The sequence below is a fragment of the Oncorhynchus gorbuscha genome, linkage group LG01 (genome assembly GCF_021184085.1).
Source record: "Oncorhynchus gorbuscha isolate QuinsamMale2020 ecotype Even-year linkage group LG01, OgorEven_v1.0, whole genome shotgun sequence".
Classification (NCBI taxonomy): domain Eukaryota; kingdom Metazoa; phylum Chordata; class Actinopteri; order Salmoniformes; family Salmonidae; genus Oncorhynchus; species Oncorhynchus gorbuscha.
In genome coordinates, this window is record NC_060173.1 from 38,388,704 (window position 1) to 38,409,179 (window position 20,476).

The 20,476-nt window shown below is 43.2% G+C and overlaps 1 protein-coding gene across 1 annotated transcript in view; it reads left to right on the forward strand.

Annotated features, from left to right (window-relative positions):
• The first annotated feature begins 2,413 nt into the window (after positions 1 to 2,413).
• Positions 2,414 to 20,476, forward strand: part of LOC124037227 (breast cancer anti-estrogen resistance protein 1-like) — a 114,519-nt gene continuing 96,456 nt past the window's right edge. Inside the window, exon 1 of the mRNA XM_046351906.1 lies at positions 2,414 to 2,915. Within this exon, the coding sequence (XP_046207862.1) occupies positions 2,904 to 2,915 (12 nt within the window). The 5' untranslated portion in view covers positions 2,414 to 2,903. The remainder of the gene's footprint in view (positions 2,916 to 20,476) is intronic.

Sequence of the window (20,476 nt, forward strand, 5' to 3'; positions counted from 1 at the left end):
TGCTGTTACCCTTCAAATGCATTTTAAACTCTCAACTTTGTCACTGTTTATTTTGCTCAGTTTAATTTTACTGCTCTTCGCCTCATCTAACTTGCTATCATGTACAAAGGTAAACTTGAAATACTTGTGTGCAACCTGTGCTTGACGATGATGCCAAAATATCTTCCTCCAGTAGAACAATAAAGCTTATCAAACTTAATCTAATTGACTTAGTCTTTACTATGAGCCTTGCCTCTTGACAAAACAACAGATTGAAGGAAAAGGGAAGAGGATGGATAAAGAAGACATGAAGATCAGATTAAAGGCCAAGGGAATGTGGAAGAGAGAGATGGCTGAGAAGCAACATTTATATAGATTGTAGACCGTTGCTGCTGTTGTCAATGGAAAGGAGTCTTATTAGTGTGAAGAACCTACTGTAACCTTTAATCCTCAAACCTTACACTAACTCAAACACAAATCTTTACCCACACACTGACCCTGACTTAAACACCTACAAAATCTCAATTTAAACCCTAAATGCGCATCCCCGGGTGTATTTATACACTACCCAAAGTGTAATTAATAACTTCACCATGCTCAACAGGATTTTGTCAGCTTTTTTCTCTTACATATCTACCAATAGGTGCCCTTTGCGAGGAATTTGAAAACCTCTCTGGTTTTTGTGGTTGAATCTGTGTTTTAAATTCATAAGTCTGTTTGTCAAATTTCTGCCCTGCTTGAGCTGCCCCTGGCAACTGTAAGTGCTGTTTTTGTGAAGTGGAAACGTCTAGGAGCAATAACGGTCCAGCTGCAAAGTGGTAGGCCACACAAGCTCACAGAACTCGTTTGTCCTCGGTTGCAACGCTCACTACCGAGTTCCGTCAGCACAATAACTATTTGTCTGGAGATTAATGAAATGGGTTTACATGGCTGAGCAGCCACACACAAGCCTAAAATCACCATGTGCAATGCCAAGCGTTGGCTGGAGTGGTGTACAGCTCAAAGGCATTGGACTCTGGAGCAGTAAAAACACGTTTGGTGGAGGAGGAACAATGGTCTGGGGCTGTTTTTCATGGTTCGGGCTAGGCCCCTTAGTTACAGTGAAGGGAAATCTTAACGCTACAGCATAAACTTACGTTCTAGACGATTCTGAGCTTCCAACTTTGTAGCAACAGTTTGGGGAAGGCCCTTTCCTGTTTCAGCATGACAGTGCCCCTGTGCACAAAGTGAGGTCCATACAGAAATGGTTTGTCGAGATCATTATGGAAGAACTTGACTGGCCCGCACAGAGCCCTGACCTCATCCCCATCGAACACCTTTGGCATGAATTGGAATGCCGACTGTGAGCCAGGCCTAATTGCCCAACATCAGTGCCCAAACTCACTAATGCTCTTGTGGCTGAATGGAAGCAAGTCCCTGGAGCAATGTTCCAACATCTAGTCTAAAGCTTTCCCAGAAGAGTGGAGGCGGTTTTAGCAGCAAAGGGAGGACCAATTCCATATTAATGGCTATTATTTTGGACTGAGATGTTCGATGAGCATACTTTTGGTCATGTAAGGTATCTGGCACACACTTCACCTCCAAGCATATGTAGCTGTCTCTCACCAAGGGCTTCGTTTTCAAACGGGGAAGCTGATTTTAAAATAGCCAACACCTTTGGGAGGATAATTATAAACAATCACTGGCACAAGAATCTCAAATAACAGCAGGAGCAAATAGTCAGTATGCCTTCCCTCCCTGCTATCCAACCACTGGAAGCTCCTAAAGGCTTTGGTAACACTTCATCCAGGTATAATTCCTTAGAGCTTCTTATAAGCATATTTGAGCCTTTACAATGTCTTATAAAAAGGCTTATAAATGTGTCTCCCAATGGATCAAACTGTCTGTTATTCCTACCATGAACGTGCTAATTAGGGTCCGTGGTGCTTATGCATTTGAAGAGGGTGATCATAGAGCGTTGCATAAGGTGATTTGTGATCAAAATCACTTCAAAAGACACCTGCACTTCCACCTAGGCATGTAGCCTAGGTTAGGCCACGTTATTGTATAACTAAATGTTTCAGTGATTAAACTTCACATTAATTATTGCAATACATTTGACATCAACCTCTCTTTCAGATGTGGTACATTTCCATAAATGTAGCCTATTGGACAATTCACTCCAGCAGCCGACAACAATGTAGACATTACCTTTAAGGGGCAACCTTGGGGAACTCAGAAATTATTCTGATGTATAAATGCATAGAATTCAATAGATTTAAAAAACATCAAATGCAAAAGCACATGAGTTTAACAGGATCAATTAGGGCAGGCTAAAGTAGTATCACGATTTTTTAAAACGAGTTTATTGCTGCATCTTCTTTTTGATGGTGGAAAAAATGAGACCATCCCTTTAAATAAAACTTGATGATTCCATTAGAACGGCTACAGCAGCAGCAGTGATACACGCAGCCGCCCAACCTGGCCGCAGCAAAGATTGTTGAGCAACATTTTCCCCCTTCTGCATGACACTGGTGCGATTTAAAACATTATTATATTTGTTTTATACATTGGATTCTTGGGAGGATAAACGAAACGTGTGACATAGAAGAACAATAGGAGAACGTGTTTGCGGTATTGGAGACACGGGTACTCTGGACGTTCATGAGGTGGACTTCGCCGCATTTGGTGGGCTGCTCCTAGCTTGGAAAATCCCACCACATATCCCTGACATTCATTCCAAACTCGACTTGTACGGTGAACTGTCACCGACGTAGATACATTTGAAAGGAAAAGCATGGAATAAAGCCTGACATCGAAGGAGTCCTGAAGAAAAGTAGTTTTTTTTTCTGGTGAAACTGCTGGTCCACTGCTTGTTTTAAATAACCTATTCATTATTAAGTAGCCTAGGAGAGGCATAGCCTACTCTTACAACTCATCACAAGATGTCTGTTCCGGTAAGTCTTATTTAAAGGTTAGATTTTAAATTTGGCATGAACTTTTGTTTTCTACAGATAGTCAGCGATACAATGTGGCCAAGTGTAATTTCCTTTGCTTCTCTGGCATTTGAAATGCACTAGGCTATGTGTCAGTGATGAGTATGCTACGTCTCGTGTATTACTTTTGTAGTATAATTGTAATACCACTGTTATAATGATATGAGATATGTATTTTCAATGTTTCTCTAATTTGTAAAAATGTCCACACTAGGAGTGCAAGCTCCAACGCACACTGCTAGCTGTCAGGCTGTTGGCAAACTGTCAAATTTGACTTGTAGGAGTGCCAACGTTGCAGCCTGAGTTTGAAAGTAAAGTTGAAACTTTACTGCAATTATGTAACCACCTGTATAGTTTGAGTCTAAGGTCAAACGTATTGGACTTGGACACTTCCAACATGTTTGTAGTGATTATGAAGTTATGTGAATAGGATCAGGAATATGCAGTTTTGCTGGAGACCATTTTTGCTTTCTGTTGTCTTTTTCTGTTGTGTTTCCTGTTGCCTTGCACCATTAATCCAACAGCCTGCAAATCAGTAAATAGCCCAATTGTGTACCCCTAATCATATCAAAAGGTACCAGTTCCATCCTTTGATGTGTATTTGGGTTGTGTACTGTAGGTGTGTGTAGATATTCAGGATATGACTGTTCCCCTTGGCTAAGTAAGCACTGTTCTATCTAGCTTGGCATGTGTTGTTATGCACACAGATAAAACAGCGTGCTCTAACCTGTGTGAGGATTCCTTCGGCAATACACATCTCAACCCTAGCAGTTTGTGGAGAGATTCCAAGTTTATGTATCTTGCTGCTTGAAATTCAGAACTCAATGTTTTCCCTGTCATGGTTAAGGAGTAAAATGTGCTGATTACAGGGTTGTCTCCTAAACACTGAGATATATGGAGGCATCTTTGCCTGTAGATCATCTGGAGACATGATATATACCATTTTATGAACTGGGTGGTTCGAGCCATGCTGATTGGCTAAAAGCCATGGTATAACAGACCTAATACCACGGGTATGACAAACATTTATTTTTGCTGCTCTAATTATGTTGGTGACCAGTTTATAATAGCAATAAGGCACCTTGGGAGTTTGTGGTATATTGCCAATATACCACGGCTAAGGGCTGTATCCAGGCACTCCGTGTTACGTCTGGCATAAGAACAGCCCTTAGCCGTGGTATATTGGCCACCTACCACACCCCTTCGTGCCTTATTGCTTAAATCACCCATGCTTATAGCCTCATTAAATTACAGCGATGTAAATGTGTAATGAACAAGCGTTATTTCCTTGTTTGCTTTGCTAAGTGTTTGAGCACATTATGAATCACTAACTGTATTAGGCTACACTTTTAGAAAAAACGGTTATATCCAGAACCTAAAAGGGTTCTTCAGCTGTCCTCATAGGAGAACCCTTTGAATAACTATTTTTGGTTCCAGGTAGAGCACTTTGGGTTCCAGGTAGAACCCTTTCCACACAGGGTTCTACATGGAACCCAAAAGGGCTCTACCTGCAACCAAAAAGGATCCTACCTTGAACTAAAAGGGTTCTCCTTTGGGGACATATGAAGATCTCTTTTTCATAAGAGTGTATGTATTATACTCTTGAGTAGGACTGTGTTTGGTTTGTACATATGTTTTTACCCTCAGCGACTGTTGCTACTCTGCGCTGTATTCAACAAACACAGTCCAGATTGCAAATCCCATGCCTTGCGGCCCGGCCCGGGTTTGATGGCAACAGCTGCTGTTCTCTGTGCAGACAGGATGACGAGTCTCCTAAACACCATCGGTAAACCCAGCACTGTAATGACTCCCTCATCTCCATGCCAACTAGTCTGAGCCCCTTCACCTGGCTGCCACACATGTCACTGGGAAATCAAAGACAAACAGACAGGGCCATGGTATGACTGTCCACCTAACCCAGTGGACAAATCATTCCTGCACACTTTTCTATTGCGTAGATATCATTTAAGATTTACCATAGAAATCAAGTTAGATATGGGGGTGTTTTGGAAGATGGCTGGTGTATAACAGCTCATTTCCATTTGTACACTACTATTATTGTGGTAATAGTGTAGTAACATTGTTATTATAATGTTATAGCTGTCAATATAACATCTGCTATAGGCTACATTTTAGTCTGTATCTTCTTATTGGGAATGCAGATTTTTCAACGCATCCGATGTTGTTGCTTGGGTGATGGGTGTATTCCCTCGATGGCCTGCCAGAATTCTAATAGACTGGGAGTCCCCATGGAGAGTATCCTCCTGCTGTATTTGATGGGTTAATTCCTCCAGTCAACCATATTATGAGGGAAATTAAACTGATGTTTGGATGGGATCAGCCCATAGAGTTAAGCATGCTTAGGTGAACATGAAGTCCCAGTTGGCTAGTAGCAGGGGTTCCAATGTTCCAACGCTGCAAGGCTTAGATGCTAAACACCCTGTCATTCACCATTCACATCTGTGGCTTTTTAGTCATCCCTCCTTTGATATTATGAATTTAATATTTGCAGGTTGTAATCCACTGATTTACTATACGTAGAATATAATAGCATCAATTGCATTGTTTTCCCAGTGTTTTATTTTCATGCTACATATACTGTATATAGGTTGCTATTATATTTTACAGTGTAGCATGCTTTTGCAAATGCAAACATTTTGGCAATATGCATGTCCTGAATACAGTACAACAGGACATATGGACAGATATAAAATCAAATCAAAGTTTATTTGTCACGTCCGCCGAATACAACAGGTGTAAACCTTACAGGGAAATGCTTACTTACAGGCTCTAACCAATGGTGCCAAAAAAGGTATGTGTGTGTGTGTGTGTGTGTGTGTGTGTGTGTGTGTGTGTGTGTGTGTGTGTGTGTGTGTGTGTGTGTGTGTGTGTGTGTGTGTGTGTGTGTGTGTGTGTGTGTGTGTGTGTGTGTGTGTGTGTGTGTGTAGGTAAGTAAAGAAATAAAACAACAGTAGAAAGACATTTGAAAAAAAGAGTAGCAAGGCTTTATACAGACACCTGTTAGCCAGGCTCATTGAGGTAGTACGTACATGTAGGTATCGTTAAAGTGACTGTGCATATATGATGAACAGAGAGTAGCAGAAGCGTAAAAAAAGAGGGGGTGGTGGGTGGCAGGACACAATGCAAATAGCCCAGTTAGCCAATGTGCGCGAGCACTGGTTGGTCGGCTCAATTGAGTTAGTATGTACATGAATGTATAGTTAAAGTGAATAAGCATATAAGATAAACAGAGAATAGCAGCAGCGTAAAAGAGGGGTTCGGGGGGGGGGGACACACACACACAATGCAAATAGTCCGGGTAACCAGTGGTTACCTGCTCAGGAGTCTTATGGCTTGGGGGTAAAAACTGTTGAGAAGCATTTTGGCCTAGACCTGGTACCGCTTGCCATGCGGGAGTAGAGAGAACAGTTTATGACTGGGGTGGCTGGGGTTTTGACAATTTTTAGGGCCTTCCTCTGACACCGCCTGGTGTAGAGGTCCTGGATGGCAGGCAGCTTTGCCCCAGTGATGTACTGGGCCGTACGCACTACCCTCTGAAGTGCCTTGCGGTCGGAGGCCAAGCAATTGCCGTACCAGGCAATGTGATGCACAGTCACTTTGCTCTCGATGTTGCAGCTGTAGAACCTTTTGAGGATCTCCGGGCCCATGCCAAATATTTTTAGTTTCCTGAGGGGGAATAGGCTTTGTCGGGCCCTCTTCATGTCTTGGTGTGTTTGGACCAATCTAGTTTGTTGTTGATGTGGACACCAAGGAATTTGAAGCTCTCAACCTGCTCCACTACAGCCCCGTCGATGAGAATGGCGACGTGCTCGGTGCTCCTTTTCCTGTAGTCCACAATCATCTCCTTAGTCTTGCTCCATATAGGCTGTCTCGCTGTTATCGGTGATCAGGCCTACCACTGTTGTGTCGTCTGCAAACTTATATACATGAATGCATGCAGCCGTATGTACAGGCATTCATAACATGCCATGAATTGATGTGGCCTATTGAGAATGTAGCACCTCTACCGGAGTACAGAGTATTCTTATCTTTAATATGAGCTCAGTTTCCCCAAGGGCACATCTCCGCTCAGCTGCAGTCTCTCTCGCCCCTCACTCCCTCCCTCCTTGCCAGCAGCCATGCAATGTAGGACACAAGGGGGTTAAATGGGATGTCTGCCGGGGCTCTATCGACAGCCCTCATATCTCCCTCTCAGAAGCCTGACATTTGACGCTTGTCATAGATGATGCTCCACATACATATTCATAATTGGTGCATTTCCATAACGCCTATCAGGCTCTGGCTATTTGTATGGGCAACATTTAGCCATCAGCCTCCCTTCCTTCTTTGTGTCTATCGCATGTAAATCTCTATTCTACTAGATAGGTACACATAACTCACAGCAAATGTATTATTACACAGGAGGTGAGGTTGCTTATAAGTCATCCAAAATGCATAGAATACAATGTACTACAACAGTGCAACCAGCTAACATCAACCAGTTGATGTAGCCTATTTGTAATTCCAACACACACACATGCATGTACATATCCACACAGGCATTCAAACACGCACACACAGTCACACACACACTCAGACACAACCTCTCTTCCAAGGGAAGCCAGGCTTCCCCAAAAACTGACCAAAAACTTTTTTTTTGTCTGTCTGTGTTTCATCATTTCCCCAACTTCACAAAAGGCTGAATGTATGGTCCTGGAGTACCAAAGAAAATATCAAGGGAAGCCTGTTAGTTTAAATTGTCCCTTTCCTCAATTAGCCATGGATGGAGATAAGGATTTGATTTGGAATTGTGGTTTACTTAATTCTTGTTACTGGACAATGATTATATGATTATAACGGTGATTCTGATCCAACCATAAATTCATACATTGTGCCCCTGGCCTGTAGTTCAATATTTAGCTAGATGTAGAAGGCTAATGTTAACTAGCTGGCTCATCATTGCCCATGAAAGGAAGTTAGGCTAGTGAGCAAGCATTTTAGCCAAGAGAACAACAACTGAAAGCATGTAGTCTACTGTATGACAGAGTCATAGACAGTTCGGGCGACATGAAAGAGAACAGGATAGCATTGGAGTTTCTCTACAAGTAAGGTGAGTCAACATGTTTTTTGTAATCGCGCACGCACACGCACACGCACACACACACGCACACACTGACTGAGGAAGTATTTTAATCCAGCAGTCAGCTGACACATCAATTTGTTTACAACTGACAGCTCAGGAGATATTATCATATTTATGCTATAAACAGCTGCAGGTAGAAATATGAATAAACATTTAAGCATACATATGTAAACTGCCACATGTCTCTTTTTCCCTAAATATACCATCATCAGGTGTCAATGGACCACACATAGCAACTGTTCATCATTCAGTTATTTTCTATTCCAATAGCACTGTACACTGAAATGGTGTTCTGATGCTATCTAGTCATCCTATCCAGGGTCTTATAGATTTCAGTAATGGTATTGACTATTGCGTGTCTATCATCAGTCAGCCACAGCTGACCTACTAATACCAAGGGCCCATCCACAGTCAGCCTGTCATATGAATCTCCACTAAAGGCCATGTCTTGTGACTGGTTGGTTTTATCTGATCTACAGCTAATACGTCTTGCTTGACTTTTCTCCTTCCACCATTGAACTGCCAGTATTTCAGGGAGAAGAGGTAACATCAGCCTTTATGAAAAGCTAGCCCCTGTGGCTAAGAGGAGAGCAATAGAGCAGAGCAGTGTGTGTGGTGGGACTGGGGCTGTGTGGAGTCTGTCCTTACTCACGCTCAAACAGTCAGACACACAATGGAGGAGCAGAGCCACTGCTGCATGCCAGAACATTCCTGCTCCAACGGTCTCTGGGGAATTCACTTTTCTCACTCTGCTCACTCACTGAAGAGAGACTGTGTGTGTGTGTGTGTGTGTGTGTGTGTGTGTGTGTGTGTGTGTGTGTGTGTGTGTGTGTGTGTGTGTGTGTGTGTGTGTGTGTGTGTGTGTGTGTGTGTGTGTGTGTGTGTGTGTGTGTGTGTGTGTGTGTGTGTGTGTGTGTGTGTGAGAGAGAGAGAGATTCTGCAAGAAGATTGAGTATTGGTTCGTACCTACATGTATGTGCGTTTTAGAGGACAGTGTGTGTAAAGGGGTGTGTAGATATGTGTGGGACATTGAATGAGTGTGTGTGTGGGAGAGCTACCCTATGTATGTGATCTTACATTCTTCTACTGTCCTCCATCAATCCTTGTCACAATGCAGTATGTGTGTGAGTATCTGGTATATTGTGGGAGGACTGTGTGCATACTTATGTGTATGTGTGTGATCATCTGGTATCTTGTGGGAGGACTTGTGTGCATACTTATGTATATGTGTGCGTCGTTTGTGCATGTTTAATTTTTTTTTTTAAACCAGGCTAGTCAATTAAGAACAAATTATTATTTACAATGATGCACTGGCAAGAGGCAAAAGGCCTCCAGTGGGACGGTGGCTGGGTTTACAAAAGCACAACAACAAAAAACAATGGAAGACAAAACTGACAATACAGATCGAAGCTACTGGCAACAGTACAAATACAACAGCAAGCAAACAGAGGGATGTGTGTGTGAAGTAAAACGACATGCTTCCTTACATAAGGCATTGCAAGTACTTGCGCGCGCGTGTGTGAAACCTTCTGAGTCAGTGTGGGAATGCTCAGTAATGAATAGCACTGTGTGCTGAAATTCCGTTCTGTGCGTGTACATCCTTATATGTGTTAAACCCTCTGTCTGAGAAAGTGTGTGAATGCTCAGCAGTGTGGTTCTCTGTCAGTCTATGTGGTGGTGGACTGGCAGCAGCTGCAGCAGTCATGTATCTCTCAGCCAGGACTCTGTAGCTATTGCTGTTATTTATTATCTTGGCTATTTCTAGTAGCAAACGCCACTATTTGGCGTCTCTCCCTCAATCTCTTTCTTTTTCTGTTCTTCTCTGTTCTCTTCATCCCTATCCATCATTCTAGCCATCTCCCTCCTCCTCTCCTCCTCCCTCCTTCTCTCCCCCCTCATCTCCTCCTCTCTCCTTCTTTCCTCCTCCCACCCTCTCTCCTTCCCTTTCTCCTCCTTCTCTCCGCTTCTCACCCTCTCTTCTCCTCTCCTCCTCCCACCCTTCTCCTCCCTCGTCAACTCCTCTCTCCTTCTCTCCTCCTCACACCCTTTCTCCTACTCTCCTCCTCTCTCGTCCTCCCTCCTTCTCTCCTCCCTCATCTTCTCCTCCCTCATCTCCTCCTCCTACCCTCTCTCTTCTCTTCTTCTCTCCTCCTCTTCTTCTCCCACCCTTTCTTCTCCTCCCTCATCTCGTCCTCTCTCCTACTCTCTCTCCTTCTTTCCTCCTCCTACCCTCTCTCCTCCTCCCACCTTCTCTCCTCTCCTCCTCCCACCCTTCTCCTCCCTCATCTCCACCTCCCTCCTTCCTTCTCTCCTCCCCATCTGCTGTTCTTTCCATGTTTATCCCATCATCTTCTTATTCCAGTTTCTTCCTCTTTGTCTTGGTTAATGATGGGCAGTACAGCCTTTGTCTTGGTATAGGATGGGCAGTACAGCCTTTGTCTTGGTATAGGATGGGCAGTACAGCCTTTGTCTTGGTTAATGATGGGCAGTACAGCCTTTGTCTTGGTATAGGATGGGCAGTACAGCCTTTGTCTTGGTTAATGATGGGCAGTACAGCCTTTGTCTTGGTTAATGATGGGCAGTACAGCCTTTGTCTTGGTTAATGATGGGCAGTACAGCCTTTGTCTTGGTTAATGATGGGCAGTACAGCCTTTGTCTTGGTTAATGATGGGCAGTACAGCCTTTGTCTTGGTATAGGATGGGCAGTACAGCCTTTGTCTTGGTATAGGATGGGCAGTACAGCCTTTTTCTTGGTTAATGATGGGCAGTACAGCCTTTGTCTTGGTTAATGATGGGCAGTACAGCATTTGTCTTGGTATAGGATGGGCAGTACAGCGTTTGTCTTGGTTAATGATGGGCAGTACAGCCTTTGTCTTGGTTAATGATGGGCAGTACAGCCTTTGTCTTGGTTAATGATGGGCAGTACAGCCTTTGTCTTGGTATAGGATGGGCAGTACAGCGTTTGTCTTGGTTAATGATGGGCAGTACAGCCTTTGTCTTGATATGTGATGGGCAGTACAGTATGCAGTGTATTGGTCAGTGCGGGAAAGGGAAAGGGTGATACCTAGTCAGTTGTACAACTGAATCCATTAAACTGAAATGTGTCTTCCGCATTTAACCCAACCCCTCTGAATCGGAGTGGTGCGGGGGGGCTGCCTTAATCAACATCCAGGTCAACGGCGCCCGGGGAACAGTGGGTTAACTGCCTTGCTCAGGAGCAGAATGACAGATATTTGCTTTGTCAGCTCTGGGATTTGATCCAGCAACCTTTCACTGGCTTAACGCTCCTACCCGCCAGGCTACCTGCCACCCTTATACAACTCAGTGTGAGACCCAAGCAGTTATCTTCTCATTTCAAAGCCTGGTGTCATTTTCCTCACACTGTCTCCTGGTTTGTCCCCAGTGATCTGGCCTAGACAGACAGCACTGGATTTCAGCCCTGTTGTCAGAAGTATTATGCCTTCCCTCCCAGGGAAAATCACCATCACAAAACACAATCCCGCACTCACCTCCCTGAGGAGAAGTCCTTACTTATGCTTTTATATTGTCCTGTTTGATATGAGCCTGTGAGAATGTGGGCCACGCTGAGGCAGAGATGGCTTCCCACAGAGTTGTGACCTCCTGATGAGAGAGAGAGAGAGAGAGAGAGAGAGAGAGAGAGAGAGAGAGAGAGAGAGAGAGAGAGAGAGAGAGAGAGAGAGAGAGAGAGAGAGAGAGAGAGAGAGAGAGAGAGAGAGAGACTCCTAACCTCCTGCCAAATGTATGACCATATTAGAGACACATATCCTTCAGATTACACAGATCCACCAAGAATTCGAAAACAAATCCAATTTTGATAAACTCCCATATCTATTGGATGAAATACCACAGTGTACCATCACAGCAGCAAGATTTGTGACCTGTTGCCACAAGAAAAGTGCAACTAGTGAAGAACAAACACCATTGTAAATACAACCCATATTTATGTTTATTTATTTTCCCTTTTGTACTTTAACCATTTGCTCATCGTTACAACACTGTATATAGACACAATATGACATTTGAAATGTCTTTATTCGTTTGGAACTTCTGTGAGTGTAATGTTTACTGTTCATTTGTATTGTTTATTTCACTTTTGTACATTATCTCTTCACTTGCTTTGGCAATGTTAACATATGTTTCCCATGACAATAAAGCCCCTTGAATTGAATTGAATTGAATTGATATTCCTCTGTGGCCATTATAAGAGCCATAATGAAACCCAGGGTTTCTCAGTGCCTTCTGGTTAGACTGTCAGAGCATAATAACCCCTCCACGTTGTTTCACTGCTCTCTAAATCACATCATCTCATTATGTGCTTCTCATTAGCCGTGCATACTTGTCTTCATGACAGGGGGAGAGAGTGGTATGTTTGTGTCAGTGTGATGTGCATATGTGGGTGTCATGAACAGTATGTTGGTGCACATTTTTTTTGCTCGATGCTATATGTGTGAGGTAAGTGAGGGTCAAATTGAGCAGCTGTGAGACAGACAGACAGACGGCAAGAGTGTGTGTGTATTGTGTCTGTTCCTTCTGCCAAAGCATCCCGTCCCTGGCTTCGTAAATCTCCTGGCTGATCTGCGTTGTGGCGCTGTTAATGGCTGCCCATCGATCACGCTCACGTGTGCATTATCGCCGACGTGGTTAGGTGCAGGCTTAGCGACTTATTTCGCTGGAAATTGGCCAGTCAATTTGGCAGAGAAGGACAGCGCTGGTCCAGAGAATTGATCATCATTTGAAATGCAAAGCTGTTGGCAGCATAAACGAGTGTGCGAGTGAAAGGGTCAACTGAAGAGCATAAGCTGGAGAGATGGGGATGGGGAAAGAGAGAGAGAGGGGGATGGGGAAGGAGAGGGGGATGGGGAAGGAGAGAGAGAGGGGGGTGGGGAAGGAGAGAGAGAGGAGGATGGGGAAGGAGAGGGGGATGGGGATGGGGAAGGAGAGAGAGAGGGGGATGGGGAAGGAGAGGGGGATGGGGATGGGGAAGGAGAGAGAGAGGGGGATGGGGAAGGAGAGAGAGAGGAGGATGGAGAGAGGGGGATGGGGAAGGAGAGAGAGAGGAGGATGGAGAGAGGGGGATGGGGAAGGAGAGAGAGAGGAGGATGGAGAAGGGGGATGGGGATGGGGAAGGAGAGAGAGAGGAAGATGGGGATGGGGAAGGAGAGGAGGATGGAGAGAGGGGGATGGGGAAGGAGAGAGAGAGAGAGAAGAGGATGGGGATGGGGAAGGAGAGGAGAATGGAGAGAGGGTATAGGGAGGAGAGGAGAGTAGTTAAGGGCATGTGTAATCGAGTACTCGAACGGACCTCAAAACTCGATCTTTAATCAGAGATACGATTTTTTTCTAATTCTGTACAGCTATTTGGTGGAATGTGCTTTGAAATTCTGTCTGGAAGATGTTTTATTGCTATGACTCTAGTGTTCCATTTGTACATGTGCATTTGTGGGGCACAACATCAAAGAAACCAAGGTAGGCATTAATTGCACAGTTCCATAATTCCCTTTCCCCTCCATGTCTCACTCACTCAATTGCATTCCGAGCGCACCCTCTACACACATGTGCCGAGTTCGCACACAAGCTCCCATTAGGCCTACAGAAATAAATGTCTCTAACTGATGGGATACAAGCTCCCATTAGGCCTACAGAAATAAATGTCTCTAACTGATGGGACACAAGCTCCCATTAGGCCTACAGAAATAAATGCCTCTAACTGATGGGACACAAGCTCCCATTAGGCCTACAGAAATAAATGTCTCTAACTGATGTGACACAAGCTCCCATTAGGCCTACATAAATAAATGCCTCTAACTGATGTGACACAAGCTCCCATTAGGCCTACATAAATAAATGCCTCTAACTGATGGGACACAAGCTCCCATTAGGCCTACAGAAATAAATGTCTCTAACTGATGGGATACAAGCTCCCATTAGGCCTACAGAAATAAATGCCTCTAACTGATGGGACACAAGCTCCCATTAGGCCTACATAAATAAATGTCTCTAACTGATGTGACACAAGCTCCCATTAGGCCTACATAAATAAATGCCTCTAATTGATGTGACACAAGCTCCCATTAGGCCTACATAAATAAATGTCTCTAACTGATGTGACACAAGCTCCCATTAGGCCTACATAAATAAATGTCTCTAACTGATGTGACACAAGCTCCCATTAGGCCTACAGAAATACATATCTCTAACTGATGGGATACAAGCTCCCATTAGGCCTACAGAAATACATATCTCTAACTGATGGGATACACAAGCTCCCATTAGGCCTACATAAATAAATGTCTCTAACTGATGTGACACAAGCTCCCATTAGGCCTACATAAATAAATGTCTCAAACTGATGTGACACAAGCTCCCATTAGGCCTACAGAAATAAATGTCTCTAACTGATGGGATACAAGCTCCCATTAGGCCTACAGAAATAAATGTCTCTAACTGATGGGACACAAGCTCCCATTAGGCCTACATAAATAAATGTCTCAAACTGATGTGACACAAGCTCCCATTAGGCCTACAGAAATAAATGTCTCTAACTGATGGGATACAAGCTCCCATTAGGCCTACAGAAATACATGTCTCTAACTGATGGGACACAAGCTCCCATTAGGCCTACAGAAATAAATGTCTCTAACTGATGGGATACAAGCTCCCATTAGGCCTACAGAAATACATATCTCTAACTGATGGGATACAAGCTCCCATTAGGCCTACATAAATAAATGCCTCTAACCGATGGGACACAAGCTCCCATTAGGCTTACAGAAATAAATGCCTCTAACTGATGGGACACAAGCTCCCATTAGGCCTACATAAATAAATGTCTCTAACTGATGGGACACAAGCTCCCATTAGGCCTACAGAAATACATATCTCTAACTGATGGGATACAAGCTCCCATTAGGCCTACAGCAATAAATACCTCTAACTGATGGGACACAAGCTCCCATTAGGCCTACATAAATAAATGCCTCTAACTGATGGGACACAAGCTCCCATTAGGCCTACATAAATAAATGCCTCTAATTGATGTGACACAAGCTCCCATTAGGCCTACATAAATAAATGTCTCTAACTGATGTGACACAAGCTCCCATTAGGCCTACATAAATAAATGTCTCTAACTGATGTGACACAAGCTCCCATTAGGCCTACAGAAATACATATCTCTAACTGATGGGATACAAGCTCCCATTAGGCCTACAGAAATACATATCTCTAACTGATGGGATACAAGCTCCCATTAGGCCTACATAAAAAATGTCTCTAACTGATGGGACACAAGCTCCCATTAGGCCTACAGAAATAAATGTCTCTAACTGATGTGACACAAGCTCCCATTAGGCCTACAGAAATACATATCTCTAACTGATGGGATACAAGCTCCCATTAGGCCTACAGAAATAAATACCTCTAACTGATGGGACACAAGCTCCCATTAGGCCTACAGAAATACATATCTCTAACTGATGGGACACAAGCTCCCATTAGGCCTACAGAAATAAATGTATCTTACTGATGGGATACAAGCTATCATTAGGCCTACATAAATAAATGTCTCCAACTGATGGGACACAAGCTCCCATTAGGCCTACATAAATAAATGTATCCAACTGATGGGACACAAGCTCCCATTAGGCCTACATAAATAAATGTCTCCAACTGATGGGACACAAGCTCCCATTAGGCCTACATAAATAAATGTCTCTAACTGATGGGATACAAGCTCCCATTAGGCCTACATAAATAAATGTCTCTAACTGATGGGACACAAGCTCCCATTAGGCCTACAGAAATAAATGTCTCTAACTGATGGGATACAAGCTCCCATTAGGCCTACATAAATAAATGTCTCCAACTGATGGGACACAAGCTCCCATTAGGCCTACATAAATAAATGTCTCCAACTGATGGGATACAAGCTCCCATTAGGCCTACATAAATAAATGTCTCTAACTGATGTGACACAAGCTCCCATTAGGCCTACAGAAATAAATGTCTCTAACTGATGGGATACAAGCTCCCATTAGGCCTACAGAAATAAATGTCTCTAACTGATGGGACACAAGCTCCCATTAGGCCTACATAAATAAATGTCTCTAACTGATGTGACACAAGCTCCCATTAGGCCTACAGAAATAAATGTCTCTAACTGATGGGATACAAGCTCCCATTAGGCCTACAGAAATAAATGTCTCTAACTGATGGGATTAACAAGCTACATTCTTTGCCGATAGTTTTATCACAAATGTTAAATGGACTGGTTGATTGAAGTAAGGAAATATGTGTTCCAAAAATGAGCTAGAGTTTTGGAATAATTGGATCTTGTCTATTTTCTGCTTAGGTTACTTTGCAAACTGCTGTTACCATTATGAATTGGTGATCTTAGGATATAACCCCCCTAAACATAGACAATTTTCCACACTTAAAAAATGCAAAAACATTGGTTTGAGAAAGACAGCGTATTTATATCAGAATCATTAAGCCTACTCACCAAACAGATGTCCATAATTCATCCCCATGCAGTGCTCAATGTGGAATTGTTTATCCATTTAGAAAATTCAAAAACATTCAGAGTAAACTAAATGGAATATCTGTTGACCTATATCGAAAAGAAGACACATTTTGGTGTGTAACACTGAAAAAATGGTCTTTCAACGTGTGAAACTAAAAGCCCCGTTTCAAATGATCTCTCTTTCAGAGTATCTGTTCCAGATCACTCCGCACTGGCAACTTTTACATTTACAAAAATATTCAGTTAGATTTGATTCTGTTATTTTACATCATGTTTTTTGCTAATCTTAAAATAAACATGGCATTGCTGTACACTGTTGATATATAGATAAATGCACACATTTTATTCCAGTGCGGGCCTTCCCCTTGTGTTCTAAAAATGTATTATATTTTCATTCCAAGTACTTGATTACAACAACAAAAAATTAGAGCAGGCACCTGAACAGTCAACAGTCATCGCTAGGAGTAGTACAACATCAATATGCCCATCTCCAGGAATAGTATAACATCAATATGTCCATCCCTAGGAGTAGTACAACATCAATATGTCCATCCCTAGGAGTAGTACAACATCAATATGTCCATCCCTAGGAGTAGTACAACATCAATATGCTCATCCCTAGGAGTAGTACAACATCAATATGCCCATCCCTAGGGGTAGTACAACATCAATATGCCCATCCCTAGGAGTAGTACAACATCAATATGTCCATCCCTAGGAGTAGTATAACATCAATATGTCCATCCCTAGGAGTAGTACAACATCAATATGCCCATCCCTAGGAGTAGTACAACATCAATATGTCCATCCCTAGGAGTAGTACAACATCAATATGCTCATCCCTAGGAGTAGTACAACATCAATATGTCCATCCCTAGGAGTAGTACAACATCAATATGCCCATCCCTAGGAGTAGTATAACATCAATATGTCCATCCCTAGGAGTAGTACAACATCAATATGTCCATCCCTAGGAGTAGTACAACATCAATATGTCCATCCCTAGGAGTAGTACAACATCAATATGTCCATCCCTAGGAGTAGTACAACATCAATATTCCCATCCCTAGGAGTAGTGCAACATCAATATGCTCATCCCTAGGAGTAGTACAACATCAATATGCCCACTGCTGCTTCTGCAGCCAAAACATGGTGCTATAAAGAGATAATGTTATGTAGCTCCTAGCAGTAAGACCTCCCCCTCATTTTGTCCTAATCTCCTCTCTTCTAAACCTCTAGTAAACCCCCTGATGACTCCACAACAGCATGACATTCAGCATGCAGCAGCATTTCCATGAAACACAGGACTAATGTTTTTCTGCTTACCATTTAAGACATAGGCTCCTACAGTGGGTCAGGGAGTTAGTAGGCTACTTTACTGTACGTCTCTTAGAGCCTTATGGTGGATAGTGTCATTTTCTTACTAGAGATGATCAACTCCACGGCAGGGCTGCTGTTCCATTAGATTAATTTTCTAAGCAAAAACTAATTACTGGAGGCCCAGCTGAGTCAGTGTTTTTGCATGCTCAAGTTCTCAAGAGGTACCTGAGAGAAGCACTAGACCAACAGTCAGATGTAATCAGCTTAGCCCACTGCGCCACACAGCAGGCCGGAGAGTAGGACCGCTGGGCTGCAGAGAGCAGGCGGCTCAGAATGGAATAGTGTGTGTTTGTGTAGTAGTGTGTGTGTGTGTGTGTGTGTGTGTGTGTGTGTGTGTGTGTGTGTGTGTGTGTGTGTGTGTGTGTGTGTGTGTGTGTGTGTGTGTGTGTGTGTGTGTGTGTGTGTGTGTGTGTGTGTGTGTGTGTGTGTGTGTGTGTGTGTGTGTGTGTGTGTGTGTGTGTGTGAGCATGAGCCTGTGCTAGTAATGTATTATCTATGAGCAGCTAACAGTGTGAAGAGCCTTTAATCCGTGCCCACGCAATGTAAAGAACCTCTAATCTGAGTGAAGGTTACAGTTGCTTTGTGCATTTACATTTCCCAAATCACTGATGCATTATGAATAATGTATGCACAGGCTCAGCGGATCCAATCTGGTGAGTGATGGATTCCGACAGATAAATTAAGGTTTATGTTTCCATCTTTAATTCAGACATTTAGCGCCGTCTGCTCTTGTACGCTATTACTGTACCATTCAACATATAGGGAAATCTGTTGGTGTGGTTTTGAGTTATAATGGAAATGAGAATTGATTATGGCATAATGGGTTTTATGATGATAAACTAACCTGTGGATGACTTTTAAGTATTGTTCTGTACATTTGAGAGGGAGGGATCATTCTCTTTCTCTTTGTGACCTCCATCAGCCCCATCAGTCACCATTCTCTCCTCCCTGACGCCCTCTCTCCGCCCTGTTCCCTCCCCAATAGGCATTATCATGAAGAGGGCACAACACCGCCTATTCCCCCTCAGGAGACTGAAAAGATTTGGCATAGGTTCTCAGATCCTCAAAAAGGTCTACAGCTGCACCATCGAGAGCATGTAGGCGGTGGTTGCATCACCGCCTACAGAGGGTAGTGCGTACGACCCAGTACATCACTAGGGCCAAGCTTCCTACCATCCAGGACATCTATACCAGGCGGTTTCAGAGGAAGGCCCTAAAAATGGCCAAAGATTCCAGCAACCCTAGTCATAGACTGTTCTCTCTGCTACTGCACAGCAAGCGGTACCGGAGCTCCAAGTCTAGGACCAAAAGGCTTCTTATCAGCTTCTACCCCAACCCATAAGACTCCTGAACATCTAATCAAAAGGCTACCTGGACTATTTGCATTGACCCCCCATTTTTATGCTGCTTCTACTCTGTTTATTATCACTTTACATACATGTACATATTACCTTAATTACCTCAGCTAACCTGTGCCCCTTCACAATGACTCTGTAACGGTACCCCCTGTATTTTGCCTCGTTACTGTTATTTCATTGTTGCTTTTTCATTATTTGTTATTTTAATTGTATTTATTTTTTACTTCAGTTTATTTTAGTAAATACTTTCTTAACCCTTAGTTTTCTTAAAACTGCATTGTTGGTTAAGGGCTTGTAAGTAAGCATTTCACTGTACACCTGTTGTATTCGGCGCGTGTCTTGATTTAATTGATTTCATTTGATTTTCCCCTCCCTGTCGCTCTCTCTCTGCCCTGTTCCCTCCCTGACATGAGCCTGCTCTTGGTGGAAATGTGTCATTCCTTGTGGGCCAGCCCTGTCACTCTGCTCTGACTTATCTACTGATGGAGGTTAGGCCATTTCTGATTGGGGATTTAGAGCAAAAATATAGCAGAAAAGAGGATGGAAAAGATGAGGAGGAGAAAGACAGAGAGATATAGAGCTAGACAGGGGGATCTAGAGCTAGACAGAGATATATAGAGCTAGACAGAGATATATAGAGCTAGACAGGGGGATCTAGAGCTAGACAGAGATATATAGAGCTAGACAGAGATATATAGAGCTAGACAGAGATATATAGAGCTAGACAGAGCGATATGGAGCTAGACAGAGAGATATAGAGCTAGACAGAGAGATATAGAGCTAGAAAGAAATATATAGAGCTAGACAGAGATATATAGAGCTAGACAGAGCGATATGGAGTTAGACAGAGAGATATAGAGCTAGACAGGGGGATCTAGAGCTAGACAGAGATATATAGAGCTAGACAGAGATATATAGAGCTAGACAGAGATATATAGAGCTAGACAGAGCGATATGGAGCTAGACAGAGAGATATAGAGCTAGACAGAGAGATATAGAGCTAGAAAGAAATATATAGAGCTAGACAGAGATATATAGAGCTAGACAGAGCGATATGGAGTTAGACAGAGAGATATAGAGCCAGACAGAGGGATCTAGA